Source organism: Tachypleus tridentatus, chromosome 3 (assembly GCF_004210375.1).
Source record: "Tachypleus tridentatus isolate NWPU-2018 chromosome 3, ASM421037v1, whole genome shotgun sequence".
Classification (NCBI taxonomy): Eukaryota; Metazoa; Arthropoda; class Merostomata; order Xiphosura; family Limulidae; genus Tachypleus; species Tachypleus tridentatus.
The window spans coordinates 84,982,623-85,009,919 of record NC_134827.1 but is presented as its reverse complement, the minus strand read 5'-3'; the positions used below and the strand labels follow the sequence as shown (position 1 = coordinate 85,009,919).

The following is a 27,297-nucleotide window of genomic DNA, read 5'->3' as shown; positions in this document are numbered from 1 at the left end:
CTGATTGTCTTTGCCCATCATAGCTTGGTTAAGGTGCTGGACTCGTAATTTGAGGATTGTGGATTCGAATTCCCGTCACACCAAGCATGCTCGCCCTTTCAGCCGTGGGGGCGTTACAATGTGACGGTCATTCTCACTATTCGTTGGCAAAAGAGCAGCCCAAGAGTTAGCGGTGGGTAATGATGACTAGCTGCCTTTCCTCTAGTCTTACACTGCTAAATTAGGGACGACTAGCGCAGATAGCCCTCGTGTAGCTTTGTGCGAAATTCGAAACAAACAAACAAACCACGATAACGCGGAAATATGTAATATGCCATTGCGCATATTTATTATTCACAATGGGCAGTCTACATTGTTTGTACATCTCGCCAAGCTGAAAATAACTTTGATATTCCTAGAATATTTAACCATAAACACTTGTTTATTCTATATGAACGAACATCACTGATTTAATATATCTATATACCTTAAGTTGTGTGGTTCTTCCTCGTTTTGTTATATATCTGTTTTATCATCAGGTTTTCTTGTATTAAACACGTGCTCACAGAACGACTGACAGTCAACACGAGAAAGGTCGGAAAATTCGAGTAATCGAAGAAGGTTTTTTTTTGTTACTGAATGGTTCACTGCACGAAGATTGTTCTCGTGAGAACGTGAGTGTTCTATCTGTTCAGTCTTTGTCATTTTGTTCTCATATTAGTGTAAAACAAGCCCTTGGTTAAGTGAAACCAATCCTACAGTATTTGTCACTATGTGATATTCTGGTAAATTGATGTCAGAAAATAAATCATACCGGGTTTGAAAAAAATCGGTATCGATGCCTTCTTCACGAAGGTTCATTTTTCCCTTTCTCTACACGTGGACATATTCACATGACGCCAAGTGAAAGAGATTCAAAGTTCGTTCAGCTGTCGAAATTTGTTAATGCATTTCTGTCTTGAGTGTAACGAAAGCATTTCAGAAATAATGTTTGTTTGTTTGTTCTTTGAATTTTGCGCAAAGCTACACGAGAGCTATCTGCGTTACCCGTCCCTAATTTAGCAGTGTAAGACAAGAGGGAACGTAGCTACTCATCACCACCCACCGCTAACTCTTGGGCTATTCTTTTACTAACGAATTGTGGGATTGACTGTCACATTATAACATCCCCACGGTTGAAAGGGCGAGAATGTTTGGTGTGACGAGGATTCGAACCCCCGATCCTTGGATTACGAGTCGAGCGCCTTAACCACCTGGCTACGCCGGGCCAGAAATAATGAGACGTTGGATTAACCAATACTATATCATGTATTATATAGGGGTTTGAAGAGATATAAGACTGGAAAGCCTTAAATATAACCTAAACGTAATAATTTCTCAATGCAGAAAAAGCTTTTGAGGATGGTGAATAAAACGCTTTTGTTCCGTCTAGCTTTTTCTTAAAGTAGTTTTTAGCTTTTATAATTTGTCTTATCGTCCTACTATGGCCTCAGAGTAAGATCGTTAAAATAATTAAGTCTCACGACTTCCAAGAAAGATAGTGCAAATCATTGAGCCTCACGGCCTCAGAGTAAGATACTAGCAAGTGTACGCAATAATGTTTACATCAAGCATATTCCGATAGAAATTCGCAAAATGACATTTTATCTATGAAATATTCTGCCTGTAAAAAAATAAAGAAATATCTAATGTCGTTCCTGTTCTTACACTAAGAAGGGACCGTCGAAAGTGTACTTTTACTTCAAAACAAACAAATAATTGAATTTAAAACTCAATTTGTGTAACATACATAGCACAGCGTTGTACTTTTTTCAATTGTGTATACAAGTTTTTAAAAATATGTGTAAGTATTTCCTATAGAACGGTTTGTTCTTTAAGCTTTCTTTAATTTAAACCATCTCCCCGGTGGCTGAAAACGTTTTTATAGCCATTGACAGCATAGCACAAATAGATCATTGTGTATCTTTGTACTTCACGAACAAATAATCAAGAATCATAACTGTCAGCTTTTGTATTTGTCAGTGGTAATAGTGTACTTTATTTTTAAGCACAAAGCTGCCACCCCCAGTAGCACAGAGGTATATATGCGGACTCACATGGCTGGAAAAAGGGTTTCGATAACCCTTCTTGGGCAGAGCACAGGTAGCCCATTGTGTAGCTTTACGCTTAATTCCAAACAAACAAAGAAGCACAAAGCTTTATAATGGGAGCCCCCAGTGGTTCAGTGGTATGTCTGCGGACTTACAACACTAGAAACCCGGTGAGCAGAGCACAAATAACCCATTGTTTAGCTTTGTGCTTAATTCAAAAAACAAAGACATCATAATGGGAAATTACGTTACTCCAACCAGAGAGATTGAGCCTGAAACTATACCGTTATCATATCTTGAACTTATTACTTAGTTGATAGGATACGTATAATATGAAGTAATTATGTTCTAATATGGAATTGGTATTTTTTTTTAATGAGAAATTAACCTGTAATCTAAAGTGTTATTGTGCTCAAGTAATATTTTATTACAAGAAGTATGGAGTTCTGTTTTAAGATAAAAACATTGTTCCAGTTTCAAACTATAGCACTTGTGAGAAATTATGAATGACAACAAATTGCTTGAATATTTAGTGCGATTTCTTATGTATGAACACAAAATATCTTACTCATATATTACATTGTATGTATGAACAAAAAATATTTTATCCATATGTTATTTTGTATCCATGAACGCAAAATATTTTACCGATATGTGTACATTGTATGTATTAACACAAAATAACTTACCTCTATATCACATTGTTCGCTATACAGACTGTTCCTTATACCTTACTGACTTCTTAACGATCCTTTTGGAACATGAAACTTGCACGTAACCTAATAAACATAAGCTTACTCAAATAGCTAACGTACTTCACGTCTCGTTGTATAACCAAGACTGAAAGATATTAAAAACCTGTTTCAAGCTCGTCTTCAGTTCCTTGATAAATGAACTTTTATTTTCTCTGTTTGAAGATGAATAACGGATCCCTTAACAAAATCCTTAGTTCTTTCGAAATCTTGCCCTAATTTGGAAGGATGCACCTTTATTCAGTCCGCTAATAACGACGGAATCACAGAGCTGTAAATTTTCGAATAGTAAGCATCCGTTCAGAGGACGATATTTACTTATTACTAGTGCGAGTTCTTTGCAGAGAGATATATGTTCTTTTGGCACTTTATACAATGACGAGCGGCGAATGATATCAAACGTTATTTCATTTCGTCGAGTTAAAGAAACAGGGTAATAAATGGCACAAAGAACTGTAGAGGAAAGATGAATGTCTTTCACTCTTCGCTTCCATTCACCAAGTTCCACCACGGAGACACGAATCCTCCAAGACTGAGTAATTACTTTCCACTAGTGAAATATTTTAACCGAACAAAACATCTACTGTTTTGACCACTTTATTGTCATGATCTTCAATAAAAGTTTTCGAAATAATGCAATTTAGCTAAAACGACAATATCTAGCCAATTTAGTTTTCAAACTAAAAGAATATATGCACGCTTCTTGCAGAATTCAACTTGAATGTAATAAAATGTGTAGAGATTACGACAACCGTTCATTCCTCACTTGTAAACTTACCTCGTAGCCGAAATTTTTCGTCAGATTTATTAATTAGAAAATAATATCATTTCTTTCAAAGATTTTATTTAGTAGATGGCGCTTTAGATAAAAAGGAGGAAACGAGCATGTATTTACATGCCAGTTCGTAGCTTTTATTTTATTACCCAGTAACGACGAGTTGGATTTTATTGGAGTGATATTATAATCTTAATAAAACTCAGTTGAGTTGGGGACAACTGTATGTTCTAGAAACACGAGTGTATAGAGGACAAGGTTTCAAAAGTCGTCCGCCTTTCTAAAGACTATAAACTGGAGACTTTCGAAAAGTTGTTCCCAACAATCGTATTTCTACAACAGGCAGTTGACCGTCTATTCAACTACGTTTCTTCACGAATGTTTATTTGTTTGTGTTTGAACTTCGCACAAAGCTACAAGAGGGCTGTCTCCACTGGCCAACCATCCCTAATTTAAAGGTGATAACTAGGAACGGATGTAGTTATCATCGCCAACTTTTGGACTACTTTTTTACTAACGAACAGTGGGACTGATTGTAACAATATAATACCTCAGTAGCTGAAATGGTGAGCATGTTAGGTGTGACGGAAATTCAAACCCACGACCCTCAGATTTAAGTCGAACGCCCTAACCAACAAGCCATGCTGGGCCTTCGTCATGGGTACCCTGCTTAAACAATATATGAAATAAAACATTATAGCCTGTTTGAACTGCCAAAAGAAAAAAAAAGATTTGTTTGATTTGATTTTCGCGCAAAGCAGCACGAGGGCTATCTGTGCTAGCCGTCCCTAATTTAGCAGTGTAAGACTAGAGGGAAGGAAGTTAGTCATCATCACCCACCGCAAATCAAGGAATAATGTTGACATTAACATTATAACACCCCCACGGCTGAAAGGGCGATCACGATTGGTGTAACGGGGATTCGAATCCGCACACCTTAGATTACGAGTTGAACACCTTAACCAACCTGGCTATGCCGGGCCATTAATGTTAACAAACGCTTCAAATTAAAAACACACACACCAAAAACATTCGTTATTGTTCGAAAATTGTTTTAACTTATTTATCTCAATGTTTTAAGTTGGCTTTCCTTAAATGTTTTCTTATATTTTCATATCTTCATTCATTTATTATTTTCTTAATCTCAATACGTAGATAGTTACTACTGTCGTCAGCATTCTTATAATGTCGTAAACACATTATTTGAATCTCGTGGTTATATCCTATGTTACAATCTGTTGTTTGGTATTCTTTCTACGCGTATTAACATATTTCAGAACATTCTCATTCTCAGTTGCTTATCGTCAGGGAAGGCATAGCACAAAGAGCCAATATATAGCGTTGCGCTTAGCAACAAACCACGTCAGGACGTCCTGTGGTTTATCATCAACCGACAGGTTTGTTTCTGGCTCGAAAAGAAGCACTTGTTCTAAATATTGCCGCCAATGAGATAAAATACGAAATTAAATATTTAAAAAGGTGATATATTTCCAACACTCTAATCGCTTTATGTTGTAACCTTCGCGTATTTTAATTAACACTCTAATCGCTTTATGTTGTAACCTTCACGTATTTTAATTTCTTTATACCGTTTGTTTTGTTTCTGAATTTTGCGCAAACCTCCACGAGGGCTAACTGCACTAGCCGTCCCTAATTTTGCAGAGTCAGGCTAGAGGGAGGACAGCCAGTCATCATCACTCACCGTCAGCTCTTGGACTACTATTTTACCAATGAATAGTGGAATAACCGTCACATTACGAGTCTAGCACTCCAACTACCTGGCCATGCCGGGCCTCTTCATACTGTGAGATACATCTAATATAAGCCACCGTACTTTAACCAAGGTATGTCGCTTACTCCACGCATGTATTAGTGTGTGTAACATTCGTGAACGTTCTGTAAGAATAACATGACTTTAGAAAGGAAGTAGCAACATTGGTAACTGTGAATACTTGATTAACAGTGCTGATATTTAGTTTCAGATATGTTTTGTTTTTATATGCTGTTTTAAGTAATTTGAGAATACAAGGTATTTTAGATATTGCATTATATGATTTAAATTTTGCTCGGTGGATAAAACGGCCCAGAGGGCAAACTATATTTTGAGAATTACTGTTCTATAGAAGTCAACTTATTAATTGTAAGCCCGACATGGCCAAGTGGTTAAGACACTCGACTCCTAATCTTAGGGTCGCGGTTTCGAATTCTTGTCACATCAAACATGATTGCCCTATCAGCCGTGGCAACGCTATAATGTGACGGTCAATCCTACTATTCCTTGGTAAAAGAGTATCCCAAGAGTTGACGGTGGGTGGTAATGACTAGCTGCCTCCCTCTAGTCTTACACTGTAAGATTACGGACGGCTAGCGTAAATAGCCCGCGTGTATCTTTGCGCGAAATTCAAAAGCAAACAAACTTATTAGTTATAATTCTGTTGTTTGCTAAATTTTATGTTCATTTTGAAATGCAGTCGTTAAAACATTCCATTAAGGACAAGAATATTTATACATTTGTCTAGTCACATAAGAATACAATTACAAGTTAGTTACAGTCGGATATTCAACTAACACAACTCAGCAACAATGATAGTATGCCCTTCATGAACACCAGGATTAAATGTCAGATTTTACTGTATTATGACTAGATATCTTACAGTGTTGGGTTAACTGTAGTATAAATAGAAGACTTTAGGTTATGAATAGATGGGTTAGCTAAGACTTTTTGTAGAATTTTTTTCATCACTCGGTTTTGTAATTTCTTTAACATTATGAAATACATAACTCAGCTAAATAAGTTGAACGAAGAAAGCTAGTTCATTATTTATTACTGCAATGTGACTGTAATTCTACATTACGAAGCACGAACTCTATCATGCTTCCTCACGTATAACTCAAGATTGTTTAATAAACAAATCCAAATATCTGGCAAAACTTGCTAGATTGTGGGTGTTAAAAACGAAAGATATAAAATATTTTTTTGTAAAGTTTAGAAGTGTTTTTTAAAATTGGAATGTATTGATTTGTATGTGATCGCAAATCGAATAAATAACACAGAAAACATTTTTTTTTGCATACTGACCAACTTAAACGAAGGAAATAAAAACATTAATTTATTTGGTTAACTATACTTTAATAACTTAGTTACGTTTTAAAAATGTTTGAGCTGTCTGTTATAACGCTTCATAGTAATGATGTATTTATAAATATACACTACATGGCATATGCAAATGGACCCGGCATGGCCAGGTGGTTATAGGCGCTCGATCGCTGAGGGTCGCGGGTTCGAATTCACATCGCCACCGAAGTGACTTATATACGTACTGTGGCACCTCACATAAATGTACTCTAATACTATTTGACTTTGTGACTAGGGCTAATCAAGTAACCATGTAAGTGTAGTTAATTTTCACACTTCATGGGCTTTTTGATATAAGATGATAATAAAAGAAATACTTCTGTACAATATATACATGTAATGGAACCCATCACAGACACACAACTCTTAACTGGACTGTGTACGACGACAGGCGATCGTCTAAACTGACCGTCTAATGTGAAAGCTGTGTTTTTTAAATTAGTTGCTAAAATACATTGGATCTCACTCTCGTGATCTAGCGGTCAGAATCCTATTAAAACTTAAAAACAACTGGAAATTGATGTCCTCAAAAACCTTAACTTATCGTTGTTTAAACTACGTGTTGTGTAAATGAAAATATGTTCGTTCTAATGCTGGAAAATTGAAAAGACAACAGAGAGAAACAAAAAGTAAATGGATAAAAATAACAAATTACTTTAACATTATCGGAAACAAACATACTAAATGGATGTGTTATAACACTACCAGCACCAAACATACCGAATGGAGTTGCTTTAACAATATCAACACCAAACATACCGAATGGAGTTGCTTTAACAATATCAAAACCAAACATACTGAATGTAGTTGTTGTAGCACTATATACTGAATGGACCGAATGGAGTTGCTTTAACAATATCAAAACCAAACATACTGAATGTAGTTGTTGTAGCACTATATACTGAATGGAGTTTTCGTAGCACTATCAACACCAAACATACTGAATGTAGTTGATGTTAAACTATCAACACAAAACATACCGACAGTAGTTGTTGAAACACTATCAATGTCAAACATACCTAGTGTAGTTGTAGTAACACTATCAACACCAATCATACCGAATGTAGTTGTCGTAAAACTATCAACGCTAAACATACTGAATGTAGTTGATGTTAAACTATCAACACAAAACATACCGACAGTAGTTGTTGAAACACTATCAATGTCAAACATACCTAGTGTAGTTGTAGTAACACTATCAACACCAATCATACCGAATGTAGTTGTTGTAACACTATCAACGCTAAACACACTGAATGGATTTGTCGTAAAACTATCAACACCAAACATACTGAATGTAGTTGCTGTAACAGTATCGACGCCAATCATACCGAATGGAGTTGTTGAAATACTATCAATATCAAACATACCTAATGGAGGTTTCTAACACTATCAACACTAATCATACAGAATGTTATAACATTATGAACACTAATCATACAGAATGTTATAACACTATCAACAACAAACATACAAAATGTAATTATTGTTACACTATGAACACCAAACATACTGAATGTGGTTGTTTTACACTATCAACACCAAACATACTGAATGTAGTTGTTGTAACGCTATCGACACCAACCATACCGAATGTTGGTGTTGTAACACATTCAACACCAAACATATGAAGTGGAGTTGTTGTTACACTGTGAACACCAAACCTACCGAATGTAGTTGTTTTAACACTATTAATACCAAACATGCCGAATGTAGTTATTGTAACACTATTAACAGAAAACATACCGAATGGAGTTGTTGTAATACTATCAACACAAAACATACCAAATGGAGTTGGTATAGCGCTATCAACACCAAGTATACAGAATGTAGGTTTTGTATCACTATCAATCGAAGCATACTAAATGGAGTAGCCGTAACACTATCAACACCAAACATACTGAATGTAGTTGTAACTCTATCAATATCCAATATGCCTAATATAGTTGTTGTAACACTATGAACTCCAAACATACTGAATGCAGTTGTTGTAACTCTATGAACACTTAACATATCAAATGGAGTTGTTGTAACACTATAAATTCCAAACATACCAAATGTAGTTGTTGTAATACTATCAACACCAAACATATTGAATGGAAATGTTGGATGTTCGGTATTTTACCTTTCTGTTCCCTCCTCCTTTTATAATGAAGTTAATTATACAATTATATATTTAAAAAGCATGGTTGTTACTTGTAATAGGGAAATTACTACTTGCAGTAAAGATTACAGCGACAAAAAGTCAGGAACAATTCTGGATGGTGGACTTCATGCCAAATGTCCAATATCGTTTCAAAATCTTGGTGGACTGCGAGACGACAAATTTGACATAAATGTCTTATTACTTCCTCAATTTCTTAGACCTTCATCGTATTACTAGCTCTACGCCCAGTAACCTTTTCTGTTTGAAGGTACGTACATGTTTTCTTGATGGTGACATGTGTCTCAAAGGGAAACATGAGACACAGCCATGATGACGATGCGAGTTCGACAGAGACCCATTGACCATTTCAATTAATTTTATTGTTTGTCACAAAACCAGACGACAAGATTGCAGTAGAAATTCAAAAGATTTGGCAAATTTCGACCTTTATAAACTGCGTGCAGCAGTGAACCATGGCTAAATACTTTGGGAATGGCCCGTTATTAGCTAGGGTGTGGGATGTTTTAATGTATTTGATGATACAGTGTGCACATTCAGTTGAGCTGTGAAATATATGGTGTTAAATAACTCAGTCACTAATAACTTACACTATTCACATTGAAAATAAAAAATCTCGTACCTGTTTTGTCGTATTTGTCTTAATGTCTTGATAGGAAATAATAATAACCTTGAGAAATCTTGGGTTTAACTAATAATCACCGTTTGGTTTCTTTTAAAAGTTTACACTGTGGAGCAGTGGTAAGTCTTCGGAGTTATAACGCTAAAATCAGGGGTTCGAATTCCCTTCGGTGGACATAACAGAGAGGTTGGTTTGAATTTGCGCAAAGCTACACAAGGGCTATCTGTGCTAGCCTTACCTAATTTAGCAGTGTAAGACTAGAAGGAAGGCAACTAGTCATCACCACCCACCGCAAACTCTTGGGTTACTCTTTTACCAACGAACAGTGGAATTGAGAGTCACATTATAACGCCCCCATATCTGAAAGAGTGAACGTGTTGGGGATGATGAGGATTCGAACCCACGACCCTTGGATTACGAGTCGAGTGTCTTAACCACCTGGCCATGTCTGGCGTATAGGAAAGGTTACTTTGAGATTTCATCTTTCTTTACGATTTTAAAGCAGTAACTTAAATCTTATTAAGTAGAATATTGGATCAAGTTAAAGAGACTGATGTGACAGTCTACCAGCTTAACTTGAACACTTTAATCTCAAATAACAATTCAATTTGTTCCTTAAGAAGAAATATCCACCTTCCCAAAGCGTTCGGATTATACAGTGTGTGTGTGTGTTTATCTTACAACAAAGCTGTGTCCGTCGAAAGGAATCGAATCCCTGATTTTATCGTTGTAAATCCGAAGACTTACTATTGTCGCAACGGGAGACCGGATTACATAGATTTTATCATTTTGTGTTAAGACTTATGGAACTTACGTGTTTTTCTGACATCATGAATAGTTCGGTGTTATAAGCGTCAGAGTATTTTATGTTCTTAAAACCATTAGTGGTTTGATTATGTCGCTTGTTTCTGTTCTTTGTTCTACAATATTACGAAATTGTGTAGTTTTTTTTTCGAGTTTTCAACCCGAGTTCTACTTACTTCGTTAGAAAAGAGAAACAACTTCCGAGGAAACGCTTTTTAATAATTGTTCTCATGTGAATTAAACTCACTTTATTTTGTTTTTTTCTTTCTCTACATTGTACAACTAAACGCACCGTATTTCAGTGGGATTTATTAGGTACATAATATTAAATAAATAGTGTATACTATTCTACAGACTTATTTGTTTACTGTATTTCCCGTGCTTAAAATCCCTAATTTCACTGTTGTAACAAACAAAGAATCTCTGGTGTATTAAATCGAATCACATCTTCAAGAAATATCGTGACTTCTAAATGTTCTGTAGCTTTTTCAGTTCAAGCTTCGAAGAACACATCTCTGGCAATGGTTTCACTGACATCAAGGCTACCGGCATAGGGTAAAATTTTGGGAAACTCTTGTTAAAGTCATCATGAGAAAACTCTTCTTTGATGAAGCCATCTTTATTCGGTGTGTAACTGACATACGTTCCAGCTGCTGGTGCTGCACTAATATCGGACGCAGCTCGTTTCTTGGATCCACTCACCAGCCACCAGATGGCGGTAGCACATCCGACTACTGCAGCTACCACGAGAATAACCATCAGTGCAAGTTGGCCAATTACGTGGGGGTCTAGCCAAAAAAAAAAAAAAAGAAAGAAGTAATGTTATTACGAAGGATGTTTGTTTCTTTAAATACAATTATTAGTCTAAACGTTTCCTCAGTATTAGGTACCATATACAAGGAGAAATTTCATTGCTTGCATAGCAATAAGTGAGATTTGTACAATGTAAATACAAGCATTGGCAATTTGTGATATGCTACTACAGGTATCGAAACTCAGTTTCTAGCATTAAAAGTTCATATGCTACTAGGGAAAGGAGTATAAAGGTATGAAAGTTCTGTTTGAGTAACTGTTATCAATGTAGTGTTTACATTTATTCTCTAAAACGGTCCCCGCTGGGACAGTAGTAAGTCTTTGAATTTACAACTCTAAAATCAGGGGTTCGATTCCCATCGGTGGAAATAGCAGATAGAGCGATGTGGCGTTGCTAAAGATATATATATATATTATATGTATATATATAAGCAACACATTTTAGAGAGTGTTTCTGGTTTTATAGCATTGCCACATCGGTCTATCTGCTATGTCCACCGAGGGGAATCGAAACCCTTATTTTAGAGTTGTAAGTCCAAAGACTTATGACATATATATATACATATAAAGAAATAAAGAAATAGCTCAGTAATTATATATAACAATTATTGCTATTATGCAATTTAAATCAGCATTATCAAACAGTGAGGGATTTATAACTATTTAATGCATTTCTGTTTCTGGTTAGTTACCAACTGATTAAAGCTTGTGGTAACAGCACCCAAAAAGCTTTAGTGATATCCAATCTAATACGCAAAATTCCAAACACCGCGGTTAAACAAGTTGGCCATCATGAAAAATCAAAACTAGGGCCAGAGGTGACTGCTTAAACCCATAACGTGTCACACCCTCCTCTCCTATACTTATATAGAATCTTACACTGTACGATGTTAATAAATGAATGTTCAGCTATTCGTTTGATAGTGTGCTTTCTTTTATTAACTTAAAGTAATTCAACTATTTGAAGGTGTGTTTTAATCTATATAGAGCAGAGAGGAAGATAACACACATCAGTTTTTTCTATCTGTTTGTTTAATGAATTTCGTACAAACCGAAACGAAGCCTACTATTGTCAAATAGAATAGTGAAATTTGACCGTCACTCATCACGCATCTCTGACTCGTAAATATAGTGTGCGATTTTTTTTTACAGACAACGGCTCGTGAATCACTGTATTCTCACATCCACAGTCCTGTGTATTAATGTTTATGTCGCAATCGTCTGCTAAACAGAAATACGTATACGAAAAATCAACAAATTCAATTTAGAATCCTCTAGCATATTCCACGTGGATATGAGTTGGATATTTTCATTATAATAAACATTCTTAGGAACTTATTCTATATGTGAGAATCCTTTTAGTGACGTACCGTCAGAATATTTTTCTTCTCATATAGGGCGTAGCTAGTTCTAAGACCATTATATATACATATCTAAATTCACTTTAACATACCACGTAAATAAAAATACAACAATGTGCTGCCATCTACAGTGAATATTGTAAATGTTTCCTTAGAGCATGAATATATCATGAAGAAATACGAAAAACATAAAGTAAAGTGGAAAAAAACACATAAGTTTATTGCCACAGTAATATTATGGTTTTCTTTGCATAAAACATACGGAATAAACAAAGATAACTGTTAATTTTCGTTATGATATGCTAAAGTCCGTTGCAAGAGATTAGTTATTACGATTAACTACAAAGTACATCAATAGATGGCGATAAACACATACAATGAAATTGATCATATTACTTTGCTAATAGTTATTAATTTCACATTTTACTGAGTTTCAGTTTAATCTTTAATCTACATAAATAGAAATAGGAACAATATAAAATAATTTGCATTCAATAAGTAATATATTTTTAATTCATAGAAATAAAATTATTCTGATAATGAGGTAAATTTAACAAAGTAGTAAACACGCGGAGTCCAAGAAAATGATTATTAATCAAATATATCTTGCTGTTAATTAATTAGCACTGTTCCGACAGTTGACTCGGTATTTGGTGCTAATCTGTTTGTGATTTTGCAGTCCAAAAATCTATAGTAAACCTCATGAAAACATTTACATATAATATCACAGATTTGGCCCGGTTGAAACTCGAATGAAAATATTAACTTCATATCTCTATATCTCGTCACTTAGCCGTATGATCTCAGTTTCTTTTTTTTTCTCTTTAAAAGTATACAGTTTATATTTTCCAAAACATTTCAAAATTCTTAGATTCTACAAAAATAGCTTGCGGTAATTAGATGTGTCTCTGAAGGTTTGGTTTGATTTGTTTTGACATCGCACAATGCTAAAACGATGGCTATCTGCGATAGCCGACCCTAATTGAGCCGTGTAAGACCAGACGAAAGGCAGCTAGTCATCACCATCTACCATTCTATTTTTATTAGAATTACCTAAATGGGTTTGAAAACTCAGCACATACATCGGTAACTACGAACGTAACCTATTTGCGATATTATTTTCACACTGTACAAAATCAGTAGTTTTCAGTTGCTAATTTTGCCAAATTTGTTGAACATGAACGAGAGAATTGTAGACAAAAAAATTAGAAAAAAAAGGCAAACATTTCCACAGGTTTTTCCTCACACAAATCTATCGGGAAAATTAGAAGAAATGAAGGATTACGTAAACTGACAAAATGAAACAGAAACATAAAGTATTCAGGAGAAATAAATGTATGAAATAATGGGAAAAAATTCACCATAAAGGCCAGACTTCAAGCGTTTGTTTATATTGTCGACTACAAGTTTCATAGTTAATTCCTAAAAACGAAAGTAAATAATTTGATTGACTGTTAGTTTGTAATGAACACATAAAACTACACAATGGGTTATCCATGCTGTGTCAACCACCAGTATCGAAACCAAGTTTCTAGCGTTGTAAGTTGGAGGTGAGGAATAATTTGAAAAGGAGGTCTAGTTACGTTGACAAAATTACAAGTGCCCTTCTAATTGTGTCAGAAAGCCAACATGCATGTCATACTAACTTTCCAGTGGATAAATGTAAGGTTTATGGATGTACAACACTAAATTCTGAAGTTCATTTTCCCATGGTGGACAAAACACAATAACCCATTGTGTAGCTATGCGCTAAAATTCCCAATAAAACAAACAAAAAATGAATTTATTACTTACTTCCCGATGACTCAGCAGTAACCATAAGAGCTTATAAACACTTAACTTCGGGTTCGATCCCTGAAGAGGGCAAAGCACGGATAGCCCGTTGTACATAATTTGCGATTAGCTGGAACATATGTTCGTTAATTTGTGGATCTAATTAGTTTAAGGTTCTCAGTTGTTCTAAGGAATTCAACCAATAAAATTCGAACAGTGTAAAACAACCTTTTCCCTTGAAGCACCTGAAGTCCAAGTACTGTAGGTAATTAAAACAATATAACTTCACTGTTTGACCTTACGAGGGGAACAACTATCCAGCTCTAAGTACATTTTGAGCAACAGAAGAAAGCTGACGTGGGCGTTGATGCTTGTTTGTTTATATTTGTGTAGCCCTCAAAACTTAGAATAGTCGTCATAAAATTACTTAAGTATTATATCACGAGTTTGACTTGGTTGAACTTCAAATACCACCTTCATATTTCTACGTCTTTTCTTTGATCCTTTTGACTTCACTTATTTGAACTACAAAATTTGTCAACGTTTATTTGTCTCTTTGAATAAAGTTAATCATTTTTCTTGTTGTTCGAGAATCCAGTATTTTTTATCTAACATGTTATTTAACTGTAGGAGTTTTAATGTTACGATCAATCTTGCTTTTTGTTGGTTAAAAAAAATAGTAGCTCAAAACTGGCGGTGGTTGATATTAACTAGCTGTTTCGTTTCACATTTATCGCTTTTAAGTTAAGGATAGCTGACGGAAATCATATACACGAAGCAAGAGTAAGTTTCAGTGAGCGCTTAAACATCTAGATTTTTCAGTTGATCTAGCTTCAAAAACAAAAACACCTCAATTTGACTAATGCGGCAGACATATTACAAATAAACCAATGATAAATCAGATTAATTGTGTTTGATTTGTTTTGAATTTCACGCAAAACTACACGAGGGCTATATGTGCCAGTCGTCCCTAATTTAGCAGTGAAATACTAGAGGGAAAACAGCTAGTCATCACCATCACAGCCAACTCCTGGGTTACTCTTTTACTAACAAATAGTGAGGTTTACTGATACATTATAACGACCTCACGGCTGGAGCCGGCATCCTAACCACCTGGTCATGCCAGGCTAATTCATTGGGATCCAGTACTAATATTCTTTACCACACGTATCAAAATATTGTTTACATGACTAAATGCTGTTTTGGACAGGTATTGAGTGGAACTGAATGTCTCTCCTTCAAATGCATAACATCTAAAGATGAAAATTACCTTTAAAAAAATGGAAACTTTCTGTCACGAGCTAGATATTCCACGTGACAGGAGGTTAACAGTTAACACCTTGGGAACTACTGGGCATTTTCTTAGACGGCATGTTGACTATCAACCTGGTGTGGCCAAGTGATTAGGGTTATCTATTCTAATCTAGCTATCCAACCTGCTCGCTCTTTTGGATGTGGTTGTGGTAGTGGGGGGTTATAATGTGACGGCCAAACCCACCATTGTTTAGAGAAGATGGTCACAGTTTTGACTGTGTACAAGAAAACAGTCGTGCGTGTACTTCAGTAAACAAGGTGCAACATATGTATATATAAAAGTGTAAATATATGAGAGAATGTTTGATTGACAAATATAAAGTATCAAGTAGCTGGATATCTTGTAACGTAGTACTCTTTTATATCTTTTATGATACTTTCATTAACAATAGATTATATTAGATTGTTAGCTTATTATACTGAATTACGACTAACCTAAATCTACTTAGCTGGCTAAATCTTCTGATACATTATTGGGTTTATGGTCGAAAACGTTGTCGACAGCGAGGGTACTCAGTTGGTAAAACAAGATACTGTAGTCTTTATAATTATACCCCAGTGGCACAGTGGTATGTCTGCTGACTCATATTGTTAGAAACCGGATTTCTATACCTGTGGTGGACAGAGCACAGATAGTCCATTCTGTAGCTATACACTTAATTCCAAACATACAAATATTTTATAAGTAGAAGATTTACTTTTGGCTTTGATCCAAGTGGGTAGCTTGCTTTCAGTGAGTATATTAGCCGTTCATTGTATCATTCGGGAGAAATGGTGAAAGAAAAAAAAGAGAATTATTTATAACACAAATAAAGTTTTTCAGAGATTAAATAAACACATATCTAGAACACAAGACTGGCGAATATTTAGCTAGTGTATATCGTATTAAGCAAACACATTAGACACTGAACGTCGGTTCTGAGTGTAAGTTTGAACTTTTCTCTTTACACAGTACTTAAGCATGTTCTTTCAAACGTAACTCGATTCTTAGGAAATCCATTGATCTTGATAAGATAATGTAGAGAGCTGGCTCGTAGGTTCACAAAACGAAATGGTTATTTTTTCGTAACTAAAGAACACACGTTCCCACTTTACTAATAGAGAGCATACACTTAGAAGGACATCAGAGAAGAAAGTCATCCTTGGTTGTCTTCCGAACAAGCTAGTTGTATGACTTCACCCCTTCCCCTTTTACTGTTGCTAAAAGTTAAGGTCTAGCTAGGGCTAGTAAATAGTATCCGTCTTCCCTCTTGAGAGCGTATGAAGAGATAGAAACACTTATCTGGTCATGAAAACAATAACGCGAGACCTGAAATATCGATTAGCGCCTTTTTTTGTTGTTGTTGTTTTAATCTTTGTAAACATAGGCCTCATTTTAAGTGGGGTATTCGGAGGACACGTTTTCGAGGATAGAATACATTTTGATAAAATAATCTTATAAATGTTCTAACTACAGAAATCTCCCCCTTCCCACAATCACCACTTTTGATACTAAAGTTACGATACTATTTGTGTATATAGAAAAAGAAATAAAAACGTTCTTTTACTCGTTTTCATTAATGGAATTTGGATATTTGTTGTGTGTGCCAAAGTAAATAAATACGAAACATGTTGTTTTGTATTATTTAGTAATCAGTAAATTAATAAGACTTTCGATGAACATTAGGAGTAATAGTTAGAATACTGGTCTTCGGAACGTATTACATATTTTGTAACTACAATAAACATTAGTTATAACTTCTGTTCAGAGAAAATAGAATCTTCTAGCAGGCCCGACATGGCCAAGCGGATAAGACACTCCACTCGTAATTTGAGGGTCGCGGTTTCGAATCTCCATCGCACCAACCATCCTCGCCCTTTCAGCTGTGGGGTGTTATAATGTGTCAATCAATTGCACTATTTGTTGGTAAAAGAGTAGCTCAAGAGTTGGCACTAGATGATGATGACTATCTAGATTCCCTCTAGATTTACACTGTTAAATTATGGACGGCTAGCGCAGACAGCAATCGTGTAGCTTTCGCAAAATTCAAAAAACAAACGAACAAACTTAGCTGAGGCTTGTCTAAACATGTTGTCGTTTAGGGTCCCTTTATTGTGTAGCGATTCCACAAAGGAAATGTGATTACACTTGAAATGAAAGACAAGCAGGTGGATTGAGAATAGCCGTGACTCGACATAAAAGGTGTACTGTGACTTGCTTTCAAGTCTTATTGTTAAAAAATGGTAAAATCTTCTTCGGGGGAAATATATATATTGTTATTATGCTGAAGTGAACCCTCTTTGTATTGTGTCTGAAGTGTAAATCACTAAACAGGTAAATAATAAAGAATGAAGTATTTGATGTTTATGTACGATTGTACTAGCAAAATAGATTCTCAAGTAAGAGAAATAATAGCGCCCTCTATGGGAATTTGTGGTGAATGGTTTACTGAATGGAAGCATTTGGTGTGGATTGATTAGTTGCATTTCACTTCTTTTTTATCTGTCAGAGTAAATCAACACAAGGCATTTAATCTTGCTGGAACAGGTGTAATAGTTTGGGGACTATTCTCGTAGTAGAAGTTCAGTTTTGATTGCTATTAATAAAGGGAGAATTGTACACTATAGTATACTTAAGCATTGTTGTCAATGACGTGTATTGTCATGCTAACAGACTTTTATCAGTGTTATGAAGTTAGATGTGAGGTAACATTGAACAAAGTTAGGAAATATGAGAAAATGTTCAGCCTTTGGTCAATATTTAAATAATTATGAATCAAGATACTCTATACTATATCGATTATTTCATTTGTATCAATATAAAGACATTAATTGTCACCTGTGTTTCTAACAGTTTTGTCCACTGCAGAACTTTGTTGGGCCAGAATCCTTGAGTCTCTGACGTTGTTCTCTTTATAATGATCATAGGTAAAAATGTCATTTCTGTCTGTGTCGCTGAGGACCTGCTTTACGGGTTCCATGTCCAAGTCGTTCTTATTGGGCTTGGGAACTTTCATCCTATAACATATTTAAATCTATACATTTCACAATGAAACAAAAGGAACAAGGTTAATATCATAACCTTATAATTAAACTGCATCGAAGGAACGGTTACTGTCAAGGCAGTGGAATAGACTAGATTAAAAAAACAACTAAATAAAGGGGGCCTTCTTATAGGTTCAAAATTAGACGTAAATATTAATTGACGATACATTATTAAAGTAGCATAAAGTAACATTGCAAGTTTTACAATTGTTAGATTTTTGTATGCTTCCGTTAAACATTACACTGATTTATTTAACGAAAATGCTCGCATTTAGTAAGAGCAACGGTTGAAATGCGAAAATGGATCGTAGAAATTCACTGATAAACAAATGTAATTTCGTTGCCAGTACATAATTTGAGCAATATTATCTTCCATTTAACATAGTATAATTTTTAAATAAATGTCATTTTTTTTTACATTTAACTTACTATAATTATAATTTTATTAAACATTTTGTTTAAACTTGAAGTTACTAAAGTTCTACACTTAATAATATTTTTACGTCCAAGAAGAATTCTACGTTTATTGAATACTTTCGTTTTATACCTAACTCAGAAGATTGGTAGGTTCATTGAACATTTTTTATTTACAACTAACCGATATGATCTTACACTTAATATTTTTACGTCTAAATATAATTGTACCCTAACCGAGCATTTTTGTTTTACGTCTAGCTAGAATTCTACACATTTCTGTTTTATGTCTAAGAAGAATTCTACGTTTATTCACCAATTTTTATTTTTACATCTAATTTGGTAGATATCTAGGCTTATTGAACATTTTAGTTTAAGAATATAATGTATAATGAACACTTTTGTTTTTCGTCTAACTTAACAGAATTCTGTACTCACGAAGCTCGAATAGTAAACGCTTCTGGTACGAAGTTACATTGCACAAGATATCGACGAGAATTATGAGTGACGATATCTCTATTCTCGTGAACCACGATCATGGTGTCTATTCTAGAATTATTCTGAAAAAATAAAATAAACAGATAAATGAATTTCACAGCTGAGTCTTTGATATTTAGTGTGCTAATAGATGAAATGTTTAACCAGCAGCTGTAATGATATATTTGGCCCGGCATGGCCAGGTGGGTTAAGGTGTTCGACTCGTAATCTGAGGGCCGCGAGTTCGAATCCCCGTCACACCAAATATGCTTGCCCTATCAGCCGTTGGGGCTTTATAATGTAACGATCAATCCCACTATTCGTTGGTAAAAGAGTAGCCCAAGAGTTGGCGGTGGGTGGTGATGACCAGCTGCGTTCCCTCTAGTCTTACACTGTTAAATTAGGGACGGATAGCGCAGATAGCCCTGGAGTAGCTTTGCGCGAAATTCAAAAAACAAACAAACAATGATATATTTTCCTCTTCTCTGCTCACGTACATTAAGTAAAACAAGCACAATGAAATTACGAATTATCAGTCTCTATATTGTGTAATACTGCCTTATGAATATTCTTAAGGAGTCTCTTTTTTTAATTTTACTATGAAGTTTTTCTTATCGTTGTGGTTAACGTGATCAGTCGATGAATCCAATAAATCGTGTGTTGGGACCAGTTTCTGCACACGTTTTTTAGGACAAGTGCGTGATATAAGAGTGACAGCCAAATCCCGTTGATATTGTTGCCGTCCCTCTAGTCTGTCAGTTCAAAGAAAGGGATGATTGTGTGTAGATAGCTCTTGTGTGGATTTGAATAGAAGTTCAAAAACAAACGAGTAGCAAACATCAGTGCAATAACATAACTCTTATTAACACTGTGAAACATTATATCTCTAGCTAACACTGTGAAATGTTATACCCCTAGTTAATATTTATAAATTGTTATATTTATTTGTTTTGAATTTTCGCGCAAAGCTACACGAGGGCTATTTGCGCTAGCTAATTTAGCAGTGCAAGACTAGAGGGAAGGCAGCTAGTCATTATCAAACATCCCCAACTCTTTGGCTACTCTTTAACCAATGAATAATGGGATTGACCGTAACATTATAACCTCCCCCCACGGTCAAAAGGGCGAGCATGTTTGGTGTAACGGGGTGTCGAATTCACGGCTCTCAGATTATGAGTCGAGCGGGCTGTTATATTTATAATTAACTTTGTGAAATATTATATTTCTAGTTAATAGTTGTCAAATGTTATATCTCCAGTTAACATTGGGAAATATAGCTCTAGTCAACATTAGCAAAGTGTATAACGGGAAATGTTACCATCAGTTACATTATTGTTTCATCATATTTATCTACAAGTTTACCGTTTCATTTGGTACTAAAAGCAAGCACACACACACACATACAAACATATAGCGAAAATAATAAAGAGACCAAATATTGCACTCTCATTAAAGCTCTAATTATTCATACGTGAGTCACTCAAGATCAACTCAGGATGTTACGTTTTCTTGTCGAACATTTCTAGCGTCTCCATTTTTATAAATAAATTCTTAAAAGAAAATTTACTTATAAAGAAAAAACGTTTTAGTGCAGTAAAACATCTAAGAATATCCAACACGATATATGCCACATTTTATATGAAGTAACAGACAATTTTCAATGGCAGATAAAACTTCAAAAAATTCAAATGTATGTTCTTCAAACAAAGTACACACAGTATTTTCACGTTTTCTGCTGCAGCTTTACATCTTCCATAATCAAAGAATCACAGAAACTAAGAACGAATATCATTTACTCCACGTATCAATAACGTTATTTTCTCCCTGGTCCACGAACAACAACGAGTTATTAATATGATTGTTTGTTTTTGAATTTCACACAAAGCTACACGAGAGCTATCTGTGTTATCCGTTTCGAATTTAGAAGTGTAAGACTAGAGGGAAGGAAGCTTGTAATTACCACCCACCGCCAACTCTTGGGCTACTTTCTTACCCATGAATAGTGGGATTGACCGCCTCATTATGGCTCCCCCATGACTGGAGGGGCGAGCATGTTTGGTGTGACGGTGATTCGAACCCACGATTCTTAAATTACGAATCGAATGCCTTAACCACCTGGCCATGCCGGACTTTACTGATATTTATCAATACGTGAATACTTTTCGTATAGACTAAACGAATATCTTACCACTAATTTGCTACCGCAAATATTGTGAACGATTTTAATTTTGTAAGTCTCCTGAGGACTACTCCTATTACCGTAAACAGCACATCGTTCGTCAAAAGCGTTTTCAGCTACAATCTTCCCGCCAAAATATGGACCTGTGTTTACGATCACTTCCGATATATTCGGCAAACATCGGCTAGCCCTGGCAGAAACTGAGAAGAAGAAAAAATAAGGATTACAAGCATGTTACAAAATATTTAGGTGTATTCTGTTTAGAGAGTCAAGTGTATACTTTACAAAGAAAAGTACAGGAACTGTATTAACAAAATAATTAAACGTTGCCATGAATATTTAGATTTATAATAACATATTAACAACAAATAAAATAAAATTTTGTGTATTTTTTTTTCTTAAGCAGTTCAATGTTATATGTATTTTCTTGGTGAATACAGTGTATACTAAAACTTATAAATATACGAAATTTAAAATTGAGCCTTAAAATTAACACATTTTTTCTAAATATTGCTTTAATCATCTGTAAAAACCAAAACATGAAAAATTGAAGGGGAAAAGAGTCGTATTACATACGACTAGTATATAATATTGTAACATTAGTGTATAATACTAGTATATAATATTATAACATAAGTGTATAATACTAGTATATAATATTATAACATAAGTGTAAAATACTAGTATATAATATTATAACATTAGTGTATAATACTAGTATATAATATTATAACATTAGTGTATAATACTAGTATATAATATTATAACACTAATATATAATACTGGTATATAATATTACAATATTACTACATAATATCACCAAAAGTATTGTGTAATTCAATACTGTAGCTTATAGTTCACTTGAGAGAAAAACTGGAGGGAAAAGAGTAAAGTAGGAAGAATTATGTAAACACGTATCACATATTCTTAATTAATATTTCGAGTATTCACAATATAATATCGTCTAATCTTTGATTAATATTTCTTGTATTCACAGTATAAATTCGTTTATTCTTTGATTAATATTCTTAGTATTCACAGTATAATTTCTTCTAATCTTTGATTTATATTTACATTATTCACAACATAATTTCGTCTGTTCTTTGATTAATATTCTTAGTATTCACAGTATAATTTATTCTATTCTTTGATTTATATTTACATTATTCACAATATAATTTCGTCTATTCTTTGATTAATATTCTCAGTATTCACAATATAATTTTGTCTAATCTTTGATTAATATTCTGAATATTCACAATATAATTTCTTCTATTCTTTGATTAATATTATCAGTATTCACAGTATAATTTCATCTGTTCTTTGAATACTATTTCCAGTATTTGCAGTATATTTTCGTCATTTTAGTATATTGTTGATAACTTAAGCATTCTTGCAATATTTTCACAAATTTGCAAATGAAACACATGCCTGTAAAAACAAATTTTCAAAAGCGATTTCTTTCTTTTTTTTCGTTATTATTGATATTATTGAAATATAAAACTGTACTTCTTTTGAATTAATAACAGCTTCTGGTCAAAGCAAGTCGCATACGTAGAGAAAAATTAAAGTCAACGAGTTACGAATTAAACCTTATTTAAATATACTTTCCTTACATTGTCCCATGATCTATTTTTCGCCTTATATAATACTGTGTAATGAACAAGCCACGCATTTCATACTTGTAAAAATTATTACGTTGTAAACAGGCTTACCATTTTGAAATGTAACATCTGATGTCTGTATTAATTGGAATCTTCGTAATATTAACGCAAAGGCTTTGATCAGTACTGTTGACTAATAAAAACATTTATAATAATTCTCGAACCAATTAAATTTTAAGATATGATTCCAATATGTTGTCCTGTACAGTTTCGTTGGAGAAGAATTAATTGATTATTTAGAACAGGACACAAAGCTCTGTTACATGTGCTCAAGACAGGTATCGAATCCCGGCTTCTAACGGTTTGGGTCCGCAGATATACTTGGGGATGAGGCGTTGCAGAAGAAACAAAAACGATTTAAGGTTAGAACTTCTAAACATTTCGTGACATAAGGATGAAATACGGATACCACGTGATCTCGTCTTCTCATCGCAGACAGGAATTTTCGCTTACCACAGATAATTTGATAAACAACAATTTATTTCATTGGATATTCCCAACAAGTATTTTTCTTATACTCATCACTATTGGCTAGTTTTCTCAAGCTATGGTCAACCTACACAGGTAACAAACAGCACAAGTATAATATTACTAACAAAAATCAATATACGTCTTCACGTGACAAGCTTTTAAATTCCTACCAAAGATAATTCTTTTCTTTTAATACGAAGAGAAAAGGTTTAGCTCTTGTAAAAATGTTAATTGGGTTTTAAAGTGACGATTTTAAAGTGACTGGATCGCAATAGCGTTGCAATAGTATGGAAAACAATCTCATGTCGAACAAATCCTAGTTTTACTTAACCATGAAGCCTCCAGGTGGCTCAGCGGTAAGCCTCAGGGCTTAAACCGTTGAAGACCGGGTTTCAATAGTTGTAGCGGGCACAGCACAGATAGCCCATTGTGTAACTTTGCACTTAACAACAAGCAGACAGACAGACGAGAAAACTATGAACCTTTAACATTCTTTCTCTACACTTTTTTGTGTGTACTATATTTAGAGATAATTCTACTATTACATATTTTGAGCCCCCCTCCGGTGGCAAAGCGATATGTCTATGGAGTTTATTCGTTCGTTCGTTTTGAGTTTCGCATAAAGCTACACGAGGGTTATCCGCGCTAGTCGTCCCTAATTTAGCACTATACGACTAGAGGGAAGGCAGCTACACATCACTACCCACGTCATCTCTTGGACTACTTTTTTACCAATGAATAGTGGGATTGATCATAACTTTATAACACCCCCACGGCTGAATGGATAAAAATGTTTGGTGTGACGGGGATTCGAACCCGCGACCCTCAGACTACGAGTCGAACACTTCAACCACCTGGCCATGTCAGGCCATCTGTGGAGTTACAAGGTTAGAATCCCTGTTTCAGTACCCGTGGTGGTCAGAGCACGTATAGTCCATTGTTTAGCTTTGTTTTTAATCACAAACAAACGAATTTTCTATTAGTGATTTGTTTGAAATAAAATGCCTTAGTGTACTATAAAACAATGTATTTTTATGTGAAGTCACTAACCTTAGAAAAGTACATACGACAGCAGTAATAACGATGCACATCATTATTTATTGTGACACAGCACATCATTTGAAAGATTAGCGTTAGATTTGATTCACATTGTAGTAAAGATGTAATCTCTACTGATATTATCCAGTTAATGTACGTTTGTGTTTTACAATAACAATTAATATCTTTCTGTGAGTCTGTACAAAAAAGAACTAATACATGACCTTTAAGTTATAACGCCTCGGTCCAGGCAATCAACTCGTAACCCGAAGGTCGCGAGTTTGAATCCCCGTCACACCAAAATGCTCGCATTTTCAGCCGTAGGGGAGTTATAATATGACGGCCAATCCCACTATTCGTTAGTAAAAGAGTAACTTAAGATTTGGCGGTGGGTGGTGATAACTAGCTGCCTTCCCTCTAGTCTGACACTGCAAAATTAGGGACGACTAGCGCAGATAGCCCTCGTGTAGCTTTGCGCGAAATTCAAAACAAACCAAACTTTAAAAGAAGACCTGGCGCGTTTTTCATGTAAGTACAAAATTTCCGTATACGATGTAAGACCAAAAATTAACTTAAATATTACGTAGAATATGCTTCTTTTAAATGGTTAAAGTTGTCTTCTGACAAATAACCTAGAATAATTTGTGCATCAATTTAAAACATTAGAATATTTTATGAAAGTGAGAAATAAAGCAGTTGACGAAAACGTTTCGCCCAAACACATTTTTCCCCATAGAAATAGTAAAACCTCCAATTTTTTTCATAAAAAACTATCATATAAAATACTATTTATAACACATTTTATTAGATACACATATAATAATTAAGAAATTATCAGAATTTGTAAAAAAATAAAATTAATCTAACCCACTTACATCCTTTAGTCGTGATAAAGATTTTTTGTGGGACAGTGAGTTTTCCTGGGTTGATGTTTTCCAGTTCCGGAGATTCTGGAATATCATCCATCGTTGGTTTTACAAATAAAGAATAATTAGTTGACATCCTTAACCCATCAATCAGTGCTTCGTATCCTCCCCGTTGGTGGCTGGTTATCACATCATTAGAATAAGGTCGATAATTAGTATCCATTAATGATAGACGTCTTTCCGAACAGCGATGCTGAGAATACCATTCCGAAACTTCGCACAGGTGGACCTTAAATTCCCTCGGCTCGGGAAGATCGAAAAACCTCCACTTCAACTTCACGGATCTGTAGCTAGGTTCACCCACAAGATCTAAGACAGCTATAAACGAAAATAATTTAATACACGTAAACAAAGACACACACGTGTCATAAACTTTTAAACCTTTCTCATTCAATACGTAATTAATTCAACTTTCATTATTTTAATTTCTATAGTGCATATTAGTGCACAGGGGACAGTTTAATACCAGAAATAAACGGCCTTATAATACCAGATTGTTACTTCTCTTTAACTGGACACTCAATATTTCGCTTTACAGTTTCTTCAAGAGTATTTTGCTAAAACAGAAACCGAAACTGATTGTACAAAGCTTCAAATGATTTAAACGTCTTGTTAGAGAAAAAAACAAGTTTGTTTTACAAGGTCGTTTGTTTCTAATATTTAAACAGCTTAGCCACAAATAAGACTGATAAAATGTTAACCTCCACTCATTTATTCGAAAGGGGGCCAAAGTTCGCCTGAAGGGGTTCGATTCACCTCGGTGGGCTCAGCAGATAGCCCGATGTGGCTTTGCTATAAAACACACATCAGATGACCTTTAAACAATATATTTATTACAAGTATCTTACACTCGTAACGAAAATATCAGATGACCTTTTTATTGGTTGTCGGAGAAAACGTTATATTTTTAACTCAAAATCTATAAGTTTTATTACAAGTGACTGCTCTAGTTCTTTTACAGTTATTAATTTATTCTGAACCTGCTGTAAATGGAAGACAAGAACCTTAGACGTTTCATTGTAAACTTTGTACTTTAATCAGATTTTTTTTAGAACTACGACTTTGTTTCTTTGTCATCATTACGGATATTTGTTAATAATGAGAATAATACTTGTAACTTACATATGGTTGTTACAAGAAGCAACTACATTTCCTATAAATACATTTAGACCCAACATGAACAGGTGGTTAGAGCATTCGACTCGTAAACTGAGGGTCGAGGGTTCGAATCCCCATCACACCAAACATGCTCGCCTTTTCAGCCGTAGGGGCGTTATAATGTTGCGGTCAATCCCACTACTCGTTGGTAAAAGAGTAGCTCAAATGTTGGCGGTGGGTGGTGATGACTAGTTGCCTTCCCTCTAGTCTTCACTGCTAAATTAGGGACGGCTAGCGCAGATAACCCTCGAGTAGCTTTGCGCGAAATTCAAAAAAGTTTTTAAGAAGAGTGTAATATTTTTATATCATGTTAGGTATGAATCATAGACGATGTAGTACAGGTCATTTTTGACCTATGAACCA

The 27,297-nt window shown here is 34.8% G+C and overlaps 1 protein-coding gene across 1 annotated transcript in view; it reads right to left on the bottom strand.

Annotated features, from left to right (window-relative positions):
* Nucleotides 1-10,551: 10,551 nt before the first annotated feature.
* Nucleotides 10,552-27,297, bottom strand: part of LOC143247387 (uncharacterized) — a 30,330-nt gene continuing 13,584 nt past the window's right edge. The window contains exons 3-7 of the mRNA XM_076495380.1: nucleotides 25,726-26,094; nucleotides 21,687-21,877; nucleotides 19,460-19,581; nucleotides 18,402-18,580; nucleotides 10,552-11,110 (exon numbers count right to left, since the gene is read on the bottom strand). Of these exons, the coding sequence (XP_076351495.1) occupies nucleotides 10,791-11,110; nucleotides 18,402-18,580; nucleotides 19,460-19,581; nucleotides 21,687-21,877; nucleotides 25,726-26,094 (1,181 nt within the window). The 3' untranslated portion in view covers nucleotides 10,552-10,790. The remainder of the gene's footprint in view (nucleotides 11,111-18,401; nucleotides 18,581-19,459; nucleotides 19,582-21,686; nucleotides 21,878-25,725; nucleotides 26,095-27,297) is intronic.